Source organism: Solanum dulcamara, chromosome 5, assembly GCF_947179165.1.
Source record: "Solanum dulcamara chromosome 5, daSolDulc1.2, whole genome shotgun sequence".
Lineage (NCBI taxonomy): Eukaryota > Viridiplantae > Streptophyta > Magnoliopsida > Solanales > Solanaceae > Solanum > Solanum dulcamara.
The window spans coordinates 54027412-54043956 of NC_077241.1; the positions used below are offsets into that span (position 1 = coordinate 54027412).

General features: G+C 33.4%; 1 protein-coding gene and 1 pseudogene across 1 annotated transcript; both read left to right on the top strand.

Moving 5' to 3' along the window:
* The first annotated feature begins 4430 nt into the window (after positions 1 to 4430).
* LOC129888325 (uncharacterized) lies at positions 4431 to 5229 on the top strand. The gene is made up of 2 exons (XM_055963323.1): positions 4431 to 4720; positions 4796 to 5229. Exons 1-2 carry the CDS (start codon positions 4688 to 4690, stop codon positions 5090 to 5092), a joined length of 330 nt encoding a protein of 109 aa, XP_055819298.1. The 5' UTR covers positions 4431 to 4687; the 3' UTR covers positions 5093 to 5229.
* Positions 5230 to 7104: 1875 nt separating this feature from the next.
* On the top strand, positions 7105 to 12663 carry LOC129890604 (uncharacterized; annotated as a pseudogene).
* The last annotated feature ends 3882 nt before the right edge of the window (positions 12664 to 16545 follow it).

Genomic DNA, 16545 nt, shown 5'->3' on the forward strand with positions numbered 1-16545 from the left:
AAAATGTTTCCATGCTTCTCCGTCAGATGGATGTGACAAGACACCCGATGGCCTTCTATATTCACGGTGCCATCTCATATGTGGGGCAGATCTCATTGATGCATACAACCTCTTTAATCTGGGAATAAGAGATAAATAATGCATCGCCTTAATTGGGACCATCTTTCCAGCAGGAGTCCTCTTATAACGAGCTTATCCACAAAACTTACAATTTTCTAATTCACTATTAGTCTTGTAGAATAACATGCAGCCATTAACACAACAATGAATTCTATCATACGACAATCCTAACTTGGAAACCAATCTCTTTTCCTGATAGAAATTCTTAGGTATGTTAAACTCAGGATTAACCAGTTTGCCCAAAAGATCAACCATCGAGTCCATAGCCACATGAGGAACACTCCAATCTGATTTAATATTCATTAACTTGACTGCAACTGACAAAGCAGAATGCAGACTCCCTTCACATAGTGGACAACTAGCCTCTTCTAAATATTGATAGAAGCGTCTTGCTTCTTCATTAGGAGTTTCATCAAAATATTGTTCGGGTTCCATCCCACCTTGAATCCCGAATGCATCATTAACTATTTCATGAACTCTATCATGTTGAAATGTATAATGTTGAACTCTATCATGTAGAACCCTATCATGTTCAACACTAATTTGATCATGTGGTGCAAGCATATTATATTCATCTACGGGCAGCAGATTATAAAATATATTATTCAATCCATCTATTTCTCCATGATCAACCCATACAAAATATCTAGGCTTAAATCTATTACCATACAAATGAACCATAACTATATCTGAATTAAAAAATTTCAAGCACCTAAATTCACGACAAGAACACCTAACCAATCCATTTCGCCTAAAAACATCAAGTGTCATGGCATGATAGATAAAACTTCTTACACCATCAATAAATTCAGGTTTCAAACCACCACTAACTTCATAATGCATGTTATACATCCACAAACGACGATCCATCTACAAAATTACATATATTCAAGTGTAATTACTTCATAAAGACTACAATTCATCGAGACTACAACTGACATTAATTCAAGTTATAATTAATTAATTCATATAATAATTCAGTTCAAGTTATAATTAATTTAAGTTATAATTAATTAATTCATGTAATAATTAAGTTCAAGCTCTACTTAATTCAAATTGTAATTAATTCAACTTATAATTAATTCAATTTATAATTAAGTTCAAGTTCTAATTAATTCAAGTTATAATTAAGTTCAAGTCCGAATTAATTCAAGTTATAATTAAGTTCAAGTTCTAATTAATTCAAGTTATAATTAAGTTCAAGTTCAAATTAATTCAAGTTATAATTAATTTCATATTCTAATTAATTCAATTTATAATTAATTAATTTATATAATAATTAAGTTCAAGTTCAAATTAATTCAAGTTATAATTAAGTTCATATTCTAATTAATTCAAGTTATCATTAATTTCATGTTCTAATTAATTCAAGTTATAATTAATTTCAATTTTTAATTAATTCAAGTTATAATTAATTCAAGTAAAAATTAAGTTTCAAATCTCATGACATTCAGGTTGAAGTTATAAATTAAAATATCCTAAAATTCAAGTATCTAAGTTATTCAAACTAGCTATAAAGTTTAAAGAATTCAAAATTTATACAAACCTAAAAAATTTCTAAGTTTAACTTCAAAAGTCCTAAAGTTCAACTTCATTACTTTAAATATCTAACTCTACTTAGCTTAATTAGTTCTAAAGTCTAAAGATTTCAAATATTATACAAACCTAAAGTTCAAAATTAGTATCTAAGTTATTCTAATTATAAGTTCTAAATTAAAGTCCTATATATAATTCAAGTATCCAATTTCCAATATTTTTCTAAGTTTCAAACTTCAAAATTTCCTATATTCATGTATCTAAGTTATTCTAAAGTTCAACATTAGCTTAATTAGTTCAAAAGGAAGTTTAACCTCAACAAGATTTCTAAAGTAAACAAAAATTTCAACTTCAAAGTTCTAATTAAATTCAACTTCTAAATTTAAGTATCCTAAAATTCAAGTATCTAAATTATTCTAATTATAAGTTCTAAAGTCCTAAAACTCAAGCCTCTAATTAAGTTCCAATATTTTTCTTTAAGTTTCAAACTTCAAAACTTCCTAAATTACAATCCAATATACAAACAAACTACAATAAACTAAATAAAATAAACTAATTAAGTAACTATTAAATCACAAATTACTATCCAATTTACAATCTAATTCAAAAGACTCAAATCTAACTTAAAGCTTAAAATCAAAACTATAACTACATTCACTAATTTTATAATCCAATATACAAATAAACTACAACAAACTAAATGACATAAACTAATTAACTAACTAACACCACAAATTACTAAAAAAATTATAATCTAATTCAACAACTCACATCTAACTTAAGCCCTACAATCAAAATTATAACTACATTCACTAATTTCACAATCCAATATACAAATGAACTACAACAAACTAAATGTAATCACCTAATTAACTAACTAACATCACAAATTACTAAAAAATTTACAATCTAATTCAACAACCCAAATCTAAATTAAGACATAAAATCAAAACTATAACTACATTCACTAATTTTACAATCCAATATACAGATGAACTATAACAAACTAAATGTAATCAACTAATTAAAAAATGACAAATAAAAAAAATTAAAATTTAGTTTTAGGTTTAAGCCCTAACCTCTTAAAAATGAATAATAGTCCAAAATCTCCACAAGACGACGGCGGCGGCGGTTGACTGACGGAGGACTGAGAAGGGGGTGGTGGGACGGCGGTGGGAGGCGACGGATTTAGAGAGAAGACAGAGAGAAAAGAGAGTTTAGAGAGAGAAAAAACTGAAAAAAATACGTTCTGTGTTGAATATATTTAACAAAAAGCGACGGACAACGTCTCTAAGTCCGTTGCTTTTTAAAAATATTTGACCGCCATTTTGACCAAAAAGCGACGGAGAAAGCGACACCGTCCGTCGCTATTTTAAATATGTTGACCAAATATTTTGATCAGTAGCGACGGACTTAGCGACCCAGTCCGTCGCTACATTAAAAAAAACTAAAAAAAAAGTAAAAACGACGGACGGCGTCATAATATTTAATTTATAAATAATTATTTTTTAATAAAATATATAAAATATTTATATAAAAATAATATTTAATTTTAGTGGAAAAATCTACCAAAATAAGTGACGGACTAGGCGTCACTGTCCGTCGCTCCTATTAAATTTATTTATTTTTTTAAAAAAACGACGGATAGCGTCGTTTTCTCTGTCGCATTTTATTTGCGACGCAGTCCGTCGCTTTTTGTTCTGTCATTTTTTGGCAGTTTTTTAGTAGTGTATCGTGGCAACATACCACACTTCATTTCAGCACTAACTACCAACCAACCCATTCCTAATTGCCCACTAATATACTAATCTATACTACAATCTCATTATCATCAACCCACCACTTCACCCCCATATTCCTTATTCTTAATTGGGAAAATTATGTAACTAAGAAAAAATTCCAACTTATTTATAGAAAATAACCACAGTTTAAAAAATTATTAAATACCACTATATTTTATTTTTATAGCAAATTTATATTTTTAATTAGCTCCTTAAATTAATCATATTTTGACTCCCCCTAATTCTCACTCTATCTTTCTAAACAATTCTATTTCTCTCTCTCTTCTTAACATTCACTTTCCCTTTCTCGTATATCTCTCTGCCGCATATCTCTCAGTCACATCCTTTCTTTCTTTTTTCTCAAAACGGAAAAAGCCATACAAAGTATTTCTCAGAATTCCACTATATTAGGTGTCTACATTTGTGGGCATGTATTTTTTGAGATTTTTTCGGTATTTGATAGGTTTGGTTTATATCTTTTTGGATCTTTTAACTATTTTTATGTCTAGGTATCTGTAAATTTTTGTTAATTACAATTTTTGCTTAGTGTTTGTTTTGTATTCCATATCTAATCCATTTATACTTTCTGCATTTTGGTGTTTTATACAAGTCCTAGATTTCAATTAGGACGAAGCTAAATGAAACCCCCAAAATTCTCTTGCATGACTGACGAAAGGAGAATAACAAGAGGTATCCCCAATAATGTTCAACACTTAGGTGTGTTTCCATCATTTCATGTTTGTATTACTTAAGGTTACTGCGAAAATGTAGGCGTGGCTGCTCAGTTGTGTGCAGAGAGATGATCCAAGAATCGTAGCGATCCTATCATAATGCAAAATACATACCAAGTTCTAAATAGCAACAATAACAAGGTGAATAGTGCTGATCAATCTGAATATCAAATAAAGGACACTATTCATAAATAAATAAAAAATCAATGACATTCCTTCAAATACCAATGAAGATATAGTGCCAGTAAAGAAAAGAGACCTGATTGAGAGCTTTAAAAGGATAACGACGAGGATGCTCTTAAGTTCGCTATCCTTCTATGTGTTGCTTAAAAGTATCAGTAAGAAGATGAACTTTTCGAAGAAGTATTACAGAATTCATGGTATGCCACTTGCTATGCAAGTGTGGCTTTATGAGTGAGTTCCGGTGGTGATTTAAAGATTTCCCAAAAGCAAGGCAGCCGCATACCCCGATTGCTCAACTGGACGACTTTAGAAGCGCATCCTCGATATAAGCCATTAATGAGAGGAATATTCAGGGACCTTAACAATCAGGTAGTAAGATATTAATTCTTATAGAAAATATCCTTTATTAGAATATGAATTGATTCTTCTTCTTCTTTTTTGTAGTTGAATTTCAAGAATATAACTCCTTCTCCAAGAGAGGTTGTAGTACTCCAGTTGCCGCCGGAGGGTATTGAAAAACAAATGGAAGATAAGATACCAGATTCATCTGATTCTAATTCCTCACCAAAATCTGATAAAAATTTAGATGACAACTTTCAGGATGTACCGCCACCAACAGCAAAGGATAAAGGAAAATTCAAAGTTGGTTCTTCATTGTCACCGGCTAAAAAGAGGATGAAGCAGCATTCGTCTTATGTTGAAGAACAACCTGTTCATAAGACTGGGTATGTCCTTCCGTAAACACTCAGGGAAAAAGATTCAACCATCAAAGAGTGTGCACAAGCAACCAGAAGTGGCTGGAAAGAAGACTGTCACTCATATTTCTGTTCCAAAAAGACCACCATCTGTCAAAATCGATACTCCAAAACAAAGTGAATCGGAACACCAATCATTGAGGCAAGAAATTTCCTCTCTAAGAAATGAGGTACGTAGTATATATTGTATTTGTTTTCTTCATTTATATACTTTTGATATTACTTGAAGGTATAATTTTTTATTTGAGAATCGGGGTCAGACAAGAGTTTCAAGATATTCATAAATTAATTAACGATAACTTCAAACTCGTTCTTGATGCTATGAAATGTAATGATGCTGTCAAAAAGGTATGCCAATCCTAATTCATAATGTATTGTTTTCTGAATGTATCAAACAATGACTATGTTTTTTTAAAAAAGAAATTTATACAGGCCACTCAAAGTGAATATCCAGTTGTTCCAGGTAACACACTGAAAGATAGTTTTAAAAGAACATCACCAATTACCATTCAGCGATCCACAAGTATAAAAGTTCAGGTAGACAAAAATCAGTTTGACGCAATAGAGGTATTCGTTTATAATCTTTTTTAAGTATTCATTTAATATGTTAATTATCTTTCTAATTGGATACTATTAATTATTTTAATATCACATTATTTTTGTATTTGTATTTAATTACTCATTTGTATTCTTTATTTTACTTATTATTTTGTATTCTTTATGTACAGTCATTAATTTTGTATCACTTTATATTTAATTATCTTTTTTTGTATTCTGTATGTACTCAATTCATATCAACGTGTTTGCAAATTTTGTATAACATTTAGGTGGCCGATAAGGTATGATTTATATATATTGTGCATATTAGTCTTTTATGTATGTGAATTTTTTTCAGAATGTTGGTGTTACTTTTCCTGTTGAGAACTCAAATGACATACAAAGTGCTGGCGTCATTAATGAACAACAAGTAATTGTATTAAATAATGTTTCGTAGTAATTCATTATATTATAATTACACTCTAATGCACAAAATGCTTTAATTCCATTCAATGCATCATTATATCTGTTTATTTTTATTTTTTTTCTAGAGTTTGAGTGGGATTTATTCAGCTGAGAATCTGATGAACTTGGACGACATACCAACTAATGAAAAAATTATGCAACCTCAAGTATGCTCATTACTTGTAAATTGATGATTAGCTGACCCTTTATTTATCCATTATATTCTATTCAATTTAAATAATGTATTTTTATATTACAGAGCGTTGATGTTGAGTCTCCGGTTGTCAATCTTTTGAACATAGATATCATTCAAAGCGATGCAATATATATAGAGGAACAATTATATTTATTACTTGCATGTTATTGAATTTCTTGCATTATTTAACACACAGCATTTGTGTTTTGCCCCCTGTCGTGAATATGCATACCATAAATTGCATATAAAGTGCTTGTGTAATTAGAAGCTTAGAGAGAGATGATGCTCCAGTTGGTCTTAATTTTTCGATGAAATTTCTAGATTGAAAATGAGTTTTACTTGACCCAAGTAGAAAGTTGAGTTGTCATATTATCATTTCCATTGAGATGTGTAGGTGGTTTTGTTTTCTGTTTTTAAGGAAGTGATTTTCTATATTCATAGAGTTTTTAGGTGATTCATTGATATGATGTATCTGATTAATAATCAACTATGAATTTTGAGGTTTATTTGCATGATTTTGTTGTGTTATCGCTTTAATTTTTATATCCAACTTTAGAACAAGTATATTCATTTCTCACAAGGATACAGTAATTATCTGTTTAGTTTAAGAATGCCATTATTTTCATACAATTTACATGTTTTATATGAATAGGTACATCATTCAAACTTCAAAGCTGAGATACCTAGTAAATTAGGGCAGACAGAAGCACATGAAACGCCCATTGAAGTTCATAATGAACCTTCTGATTATCAGGTGATATGTCTAGTTCCTATTCGATTGTTGATTCCCAAAAATCAAATATCGCAATCACAATGAGCTGCTACCAAGTCTAAATCCAAAGAAAAGCATCATCCCACATCCAATCACCAATATTGAAGATCAGACACCATTACCAATGCAGAGAATCAAACGTCCAGGTCCTTTTAACACGTCTCCTTATCTCATAACTTTTGGATCATCTACTTGTATTGTAATTCCCCCTCATTCTTTTTATGCTTCAATTTTTTTTATTATTTTATGCTCATTTTGCGTATGGACAAATTTTGATTGTAAATCAAGTATTAATTCATCATGTTTCTGATTTTTAGAGCTAGTTCATCAGTATACCCTTCCATTTTTGAAATAAAACATCCGTTTACTTCCGATCTTATATATGGCCAGCAGGATACCTCTTTATTCGAAGTATTTCTTAATTGGGTTCAGAAAGGGCTCTTTGTGAGGCATGAACACAAGTAAGAATCATACATATTTTAATATTTAGCTCTTTTTATATTTCTCTAAATATTGTCCAATTTTTTATTTTTTAGGCTGAATCATCAAGACCGTTACAAGAAGAACAAAGCCAATATCTACATCCCTATGAATTTTGATTTGACATTATTCGTGACAAGAATTGGTCCTACAAGGTATCCTTCAAATGAAAGTTGGTGAATGATTCGGTAGGTATTATATCTTCAATTTTATTATAAATGAAAGAGCACCATTTTATTATTTTTGTAATTTTATGGTCTATTCCATGATATATGTTGCAGCATATTGATGTAATCCTATATTACCTGCGAAAGAAAGCCATGTATAATGTTGGCAGCACATTTAAATACACAACTGTAGATTATGTGTTTCGGTCCAAGATTGCATTGCTTTGGGACAAGTATGTTGATTTAGAAAGAGTTGAAAGTTGTGCTGATGAAGAGCGCGTCATAGGTGATTATATCAATGGATATAAAGTGCTTGCTACTGTCCCATGGCACACAACAGACTCTATTTTTGTCCCGATGCATGTGAAGGAAAAACTTCATTGGGTCTTGGCTGTTTTATCGCTTAACGAATGACTCATATAGAGCAGCAGGTGTGGGTACACTCTGTCATTTTTATTGGTGTTGGGTGTGGATTTTGGGGAATTATATGAAAAAGATGAGTTTTGGAAAGTTTTGAGTTTAAAAGGTTGTTCAAAAGTGTATTTGGGAACAACCAGAGTTACAAGTCTCATAATGAAATTCCGTCGATTCCAGCAGATCCATAATATGGAAATTGGTCTAGGAGAGTCTACGGAATCAATTTTGGAGTTGTAATGAAGATTTGAAGTCTTGAGTTGGGCATTTGAGGAATTTTAGGCTAAGGTTTGACATAGATCAACTTTCGGAGTTCTGATGCTCGAAATCAAATTTCAACGAGTACAGTGAATTCGGGGGATAGTTTTTGGTCTAAAAGAAGTGTTGGTCAAATTTTTAGGGGCCCTGAGCCCATTTTGGTATTTTGAAGCCCTAAGTTGGTTTAGTTGCGACTTTTCGAGTTTCGGGTCAAGAAGACCTCGAATTTGAATTTTTATAATTCCATCAGCTTCGTAATGGCCAAATTAGGCTAGTAACATTATCAGCACAAGTATCGAGGCAATCGATACGAGGTTGAAGCCATTTGACTTTTTTGACTTTGAAAGTTAGCATATGATTGACTTTGGTCAACATTCTTGAAAAACGGGCTAGGATGAAAATTCTAATAACACGATTAGTTTCAGAATGTCAAGTTTGGTCTAAAACGACTCTTCATTCGCTTCTTAAGGCTTTCAGTCTAATCTCGAAGCCTGTTGTGTTATGTGGCTTAAAATGGTACTTGGGTTTGGGACCCACTTTTCATTAAAATGACCTCGTATGAGAATTTCAAATATGTCATTGAGTTCGAAATATCAAATTTGGTAGGGTATCATATCTGATTTATTTTTATTAGGTTCCAAACAAATTTCAAGGGTTCGTTCGGAGAGTTTAAATATAGCAAAAAACAGAAAATTTGGTGCATAGTACAGATTTTTTTCCAATGTTTCTCTTAACTTTGAACCTCAATTTCTTGAGATTTTCAAGTCTAAATGTGGTGGTTCAAGAGTCTATTTCTAAGAGATTTTTGCAAGGAATCCATTGGTGAGCTCAGAATATTGAGAGGAGGGTTTTGTAAGAGGTAAAATCTTAAATTTATCCGCTATTCTTCTCATTTTCGAGCAAGATTTCCTATGAAATTTAAAATTTAATTTTATAGTCATTTTAAAATTGTTTTCAGAGACTCTTGGGGTAAATTGTGTGTGTGTGTGTGGGGGGGGGGGGGGGGGGGTTACAAGAAACGTCGTGGTGTGATTAGTTCATCCGTTGAAGTGTTGTTAGAGGTAAATTCCATTCCTACGAGACTGCCCTCTCTCTAGAATTTTCATTAATGGTGAAAATTATGCATGAGTTGTTTTCCTTGATTTTAAGCATCGGAATATGTTATAATTTGGAACACAAGTTCATTAAGCTCAAATGCACCTCTTCATAGAGTCATTTTCGAAATTCACATCACAGATTCCATAATTCCATGTTAGACCCAATTTTGGATCCGTCTATGAAAAATGCAATTTTAGTGTCAAAACATTTGTATTGATGAGGTTATCAAACTTTTGATAGAGTGGAGGCATTGGGAGTCGTTTTTGGAGTGAAAAGCTATCGGGAAGTGGACTTGGAGCTCGCGTGTTCAGCTTTGAGGTAGGCTACTATCTCCCCCTTTTGACTGAACTCTATTAGATATCATGTAGTATATTTTAAATCTGACTTAGTTGAGTATTACCGAGATTAGCATTCTCCTCATCCGATTCTATTTTCTTATTTTCAGATGAGCTTTAGGCTAGAATAGTCCCGTAATATCCTTAGATTAGGTTGTGGATCTTGGTTGTGGTGTTAACTTAGTAGTATTATATTATTTAGGGCTGACATTAATGGCCTTACGCTAGGTTTGAACCTTAGGTTCTTTATCAAGTGCTTATTGCCCTCTTAACTAGGCGTAGCTTTCGGTAGAGCTTATTATGGATAGGATACCCTTTATGCTAGTATTTAATACCTCTAGGTCTCATCGTAGCCATAGGTTTTGCTTAGCTATGCTCGTTGGGAGCTGAGGTGGAATATTTTGGGGTAAGTAGTTGACCCTAGAGATATTTCTCCCCCTGCTGATTTTGAGCCATGTCTTGATTGTTCACTTTTGTTTAGCAGTAGGCTTAGGATGCCTCTTTATCTATTACCTTTTGATTGGTCCCGAGGCCTTGCTCGAGGAGCGACTGGATCCTAGGTTAGTCCCTTTTTCCCTTGATAGTGTGGTTTAGCTCGATGGTACTGTTTGTAATGTGTGTTTCTTGTTTGGATTCTAGTGATGGCATGCTTGCATTGATTGATCGTATTCACTCATTTTGTGGTATGATCCTAGTATTTCATTGGTTTTTAAATACTATTTTTGAGAAGGATTCCTCAAACTTTTACTATTTTTAAACTAGTTTTAAAGGGAGTCATACCACCTTAGATATTGGATACTAGTTTTGGGATCTATGAGGCATCGAGGACATGCTCCTTTATACTGACAATTTCAGAGGCATTGAGGATGCACTTAATTTTATATATTATCTAGCATGACGTCGCCCTTTTATACATTGGTTGCATCTGGGATGCCTTAGCCTATACTTGATTATCCAGTGCGGCATCGCCCTTTCTATATCGGCTTGGCTGCTCGCTCTCTCGTACCACTACGGAGATTCTATATGTCTATGTAAGACCTAGTTCAGGCCTAGGTAGTGTATACAGACTTTTTATGTTCCCTATGGACCCCTTGGCCAATGCACCACTGAACTGGATAAGGGAGTTTCATGGGTTCCACCTAGCAGCTCGGGTGCCGGTTGAGTCTATACACTTGTTATCGTTGTTGATTGCTAAGAGCCACCAATGATTTTATTGATTTTTATTTCAAACTTACATTCATTAGTATCACCTATCACCAGTATATTTGTTTGTTGTTTGTTCCCCTGCTTTATGGGGGCCGAGGGTATGTTTGTCATTATTTGTACCTTTCGGGGGTATGAGCGTCCGGTTGGTTATCGTCTGATTATAATTTTTTTTAGCTCTTGTCATACTAGTAGTTGGGTTGTAGGGTTTCTTTGTCTAGGTTTTTGTTGTTGGTGTTTCCTGTTGAAGTCAGTTGGTTTGGTCTACGTGGTATGTGAGTTGGATGGCAGTTATCCTTCCTACTAGACTCAATCAGAATAGATCCTAGGTGATTATGTGGTTAGAGTTGGCAGTTAGCACTGTATTTATATTAGTAGACTCCTATGATGCATTCTTCATGTTGGTAGGTTGTTGGATTATGTTTCAGGTGCTTTCTTTGACTCTACTCCTTTATCTATGTCTCCGGTCTCCTTGTCTTATTTTCTATTATTAATGTAATAATTTCTGACTAGTTACTTGTGCAGTATTTACCAGATTATATGTTAATTATACGTGCTTTATCTATGGAGCTCAATCGGCCTATGCCTACTGAGTACCATTCACTTGGGACTCATATTACACTTCTGACCCCTGTAAATCATAGTACGGGTTATCGTGGCTGATTTGGAATGGAGCGAAGCATCTTCTAATTCAGAGATTTGGTGAGCTGCCGGGGTTCAGAGTTGCCGATTTCAATCCATGCCTGATTAGGAATAGCTTTACTTGCTTTCGAAGACTATCTGTACTCGTATTATACTTTCAAAAGTCTTGTGCTCCTATTTTGATTTAAATGCTCGATTACTAAATAATTCTAGGTCTTGGGGTGATTTCGTGTGTTTTTTTAGTTCTTCTCTTTCTTCTCGTTAGTATTTACTTTCCACTTTATTTATTTACCTTCCTAATTGATAGCCTGTTGCATCTGGTTCTAGGCTAAGGGTTAAAGGTTAGGATTACCTGTTGGTAGGGGTTAGCAGGTGCCATCACGGCCTGAGAAATTAGATCATGACACGATGCAACCATCAAATTTGAAATACAAAAGTTTTCTCAGCTCATTCCTTTATATCTAACAAAGTATGGTTTCTATACCAAGAAAGGAATCGAAGCACTATTCGACGAATCAGACTTCTTCGATGTGTTTTGCACAAACGATATACCTCAACAAGAATTTAGTAGCATGTAAGTTAATATAATTTATTTTCTTTTTTTATAGCTTATTGATAACTTGCTAATATGTATTCAACTCTTTCTACTTCTTCTATAGCCAACCGGTAAAAATTGAATAAATTATTTTTTTTGGTAGTTTATTAACAATTTAACTGTTGTGTATGGACTGTGGAATTTTTATGCTTGCAATTGCAGAATACTTGAGTTATGGCCAAGGCATTCCAGTGGGTAGTTTTGATGCACAATACTTACGTACAAGATATGATGCTCTTCTTAGGAATTACAGTCAACAGAAGATTGAAGCCAGAGCTATGAGTGATAGTGAAGCACCTTCTAAGATCAATAGGGCACGTTTAGAGTGTGGCGATAAGATTATAATTAATTAGTTAAAGTCTGTGTAATGACTATTTATTTTTGTTTGATTCTGAATACTTAGGCTTATTTTGTAATTTTTTTGATTTCACTTGTGGATGCTGCCTGTTTTGGTTATGAAAGTCGTTTCAATATATGAAAGTCATTTTTCTACTAAATATATTTCCTAAGTATATTTCACCCTTCCTCACATGTATGCATCTGAGATTAATATACAATTACAATTTATACAAAAACAGTGAATATTATCATTAAGTATATGAATATATGTCAGTTATATTTATTTTGAATACAAATATTGTTGTATTCTACATTTTGAATGCAATTAAATTTCTTATTGAAACAGGTTTCGGAACTCGTCAAATATCAGTAAAACATACAATTCATTACACAGATTATTAATCATATACAGTTGCTATGTATACAATAAGATTGAATACAAATATTATAATTACATGGATACATGTAGATTATCTTTACTTGAATGCAAATATACAAAAAAGTTGTATTTATATATTTTGAATACAACTAAAATTCTTCTTGAAATAAGAATAAACTCGACAACTATCAATCACAATTTATGGATACATTTGATTATTTGTCACGATCCACGCCTAGGGCCTAGACGTGACACGGTGAATGAGACACCCAGAGGTAACTCACCCAAGCCTCTTAGCATTCATTAAGCATTTCATTGGTAATGATAAACAAATAAAACGAAAACATAATGGATATAGGAACTAAGGGGCTTCACATTAATAAGAGTCAAAGACAATATAACATTCTTTACTATGTCCAACAATACCTTCTACATTAAGACTTAGTGGGGGCTAAGGCATGTCCCTAAATCACCCTCAAAATTAATTCAAAAATACCAAACTTAATTTAAATGTCTAAACATAACATAAGTTAGATAAGATAGGAATGTTGTTCCCAGAATATGGGAACTCACCAAAGTGGTAGCCTTCAATGCTCAACTTAGCCACTGGGAGGGGAGTGTGGAGCAATGTCGGTCCTTACATGGTGATATATGTAGGCAAAAGTATGTGTTAGTACTTTGAATATACTAAGTATGTGAGTATGATATGAAATGAAGAACATAAGAGAGAGACATGTATAGGCAGTATGCATAAGTGAATGCATGCATGAGAAATCATCATGTGAATCCTTAAAACATTCAACTTTAAAGACTATGCGAGCTATTACATGGAATCCAACATATCCCCTTACTTGTCAGGTAGAACTCTAATCAACTTTAAACATTCTTTAACTTTAACTTTAATGGCTAATCGTGGATCCACTAGCCTAAAATAGCCGACAAGGGCCACAATGGTGGCACATACTTAATGCAACATGAGACTTTACTTAAGGACCCCTTCGGTCAAGCCTCCATCTACATGCTACATTCGATGCTAGGTCAAGCCCCACGGAATAATATTTAAATATTAATATAACACAAGCATTATATAACTTTAACATTAGAATATCAATCGGTGGAATAGCTCATTAAAACCTTTTATTTGATTCAATGCGAGAATTATCCTTACACATTGAAACCTTACTTTGGCTAAGAAGTCCTTCATTAATCAATCACTTCATAAAGACTCTCTTCCATAAGCATTTACTTCATAACATTCATTTGGAGTCAAACTTCATTTTAATTTTGCTTTATAATAAGAAACTAGGTGGGTTCATTTCGTAAAAACCCTTCAATGCCTTTAAAAACATTCTTTCATGCATGAGAATAATGAAAATTGCATAAAATACACATTCTTAAAGCAACCCACCATATATGTCTTAAAAATCTTTTCAAGCCTTCATATAGGCACTTTAATAACGTCATAACTTCATGAAATCAAGAGTCAATATCTATCAAAATATGTAAAGAAACTTCAAATATATCATAATCTATGTATTTAAAATCATCATGTAAAATCCCATAAGATTTCATCATTTTGAATTTTAATGCTAGGTTGAGAAAACATTTGGGCTCCATGGGTGGAAGGACCCATGGATGAAAATCCACATACCTTGAGGGAAATAAAATCCTTAAGAACACTTGAGGATAAAATGAGACTTGAATGCCTTGAATTTGGAAACCCTTGCCTTGCCTTGAGATTCTTGAGAGAGTTTGGGAAGAGAGAATTTGAGAGCCTTAAGTCTAAGTGTAAACAATGAGGTATTAGAAGGGTTTAGTGTCTTTAGATGGAAGAATTCAGTCCTCAAAATAACTCCATTTTTGATTTAAAACATAGAAAAAGACTAAAATACCCCTTTTAAAAACTAGCTGGAATTGGACTTCACGAGGGACCTTCACGGTCCGTTATGCCCAAAACGGACCGTGGTGGGGCCCCGTGGTAAAAGACTTGGAAAAATATTTTGAAAAGTGTTGCAGAGAAGTCTATTAACCTTCTTCACGGACGACCACTATGGACCGTACTGAGGTTTACGGAAGACCATCATGGGTCGTGGTGCTCACCGGTGATCCCAGGGCTTAAACTGGTTGAAAAAGTGGCTTTCACGGACGGCCACTACGTACCATATTGAGTTTCACGAAAGGCCACCATGGGTCGTGGTCTTCTCCTATCTGAGCAGCTTCACTATAATGGCCATAACGTTTACTCCAAACTCCAAATGAGGCAAACTTGGTGGCGTTCAAAAGAGGATTCAGAGACCTTTGATTTGGTAGGTTATAGATAACCTGAGTCTATATATTCAAGGAGATATGATCTCTTAAAATTGAATTATGTAGAATCTTACATCAAAACTCAATCGGTAAGGAATCTTTCAACTTAACTTTGTGCTTAAGGATTCTTGTGACCTTAAAATATCTCCAAATCTATTCCCACACTAAAGAATTAACCTTAAAACCCATAATACAGAATGAATGGACCCCTGTATGGACCATTTTCACGATCCTTGAAAAGCTCCATGATCTGTGGTGGTCGTCCGTGGCCTTTGCCTTGGGATATTTCCTGAGGGTTTTGGGGAGGGGTCACCACGGAGGTCTTCACAGCCCGTGGTGCTCACCAAAGTCTGTGGTCCTTTATCATTGTATTCTCCCTGCAAGTATAAACCTCTGATTCTCTACCACGGTTGCTCACCACAGTCCGTGGTTCTCACCACGGCCCATGATGGCTTCCATGGTCAACCCCTGGTGCCAGCTTTTACAACTTTCTGAAATTTCCTCCTTTGATCCTTGGTTTAGGAATTTTTAAGTTTTTGGGGTCTTACATTATTATAACAAGAATAATGCACAAATTATCTGTTTAAATACAAGTAAAAATCAAAGCAATTAATAAAAAAATGGATGTATTTAATTATTACAAGAAGTAAACAACCTTGAGCACTGATAGAATTGTGAAGATTCAATACCAAAAAAAAGATACTTAAAGGACTAATTTATAAGGAATTCGTAAATTGAATACAATCATCTAAATCCATTTAAGCGAAACACATCAATGCAGCTCTTCATTATAACAAGCACTAAAATTCAAGGAGCTCAAAAAAAATCCAAAATATTCGCTAACTTAGTAACACGTGGCCCATCCTACACGACCACCTATTATGACCTTTATTCCCACATGTACAACATGAATTTTTATTCTTCTTTACATACAACTCACTATATGCTTTGTCACGCACCTTCTTTGGTGGCCTTCTAGGTGGTCGTTTGAAGTTTGGTGGCCGAACAATGTCATTCTCAACATGATCAAGTATCTTTCAATCGTTTCTATCAGGAAAAAGGTATATAGTAATGTTCTATGTTTTCAACAACATCTTTGGCTTATACTAGTCTGAACAAATGGATCAGGAACTAAATATTAGCTTTTTAGAACTGCTCAAGAATGTGAACACGGTATTTCTCCCATATGGAATCTCATACATGTACAAGTTTTAGCTTTAAGACAAACTATAAACCTTGTATCCTCGTCATT

What these genes read in the sequence shown, in the direction of transcription:
- LOC129888325 (XM_055963323.1), top strand. Translation starts at nt 4,688, where the DNA reads ATGAGAGGAATATTCAGGGACCTTAACAATCAG. An exon ending in TCAGGGACCTTAACAATCAG is followed by an intron (nt 4,721 to 4,795) that starts GTAGTAAGATAT and finishes TCTTTTTTGTAG; the next exon opens with TTGAATTTCAAGAATATAAC.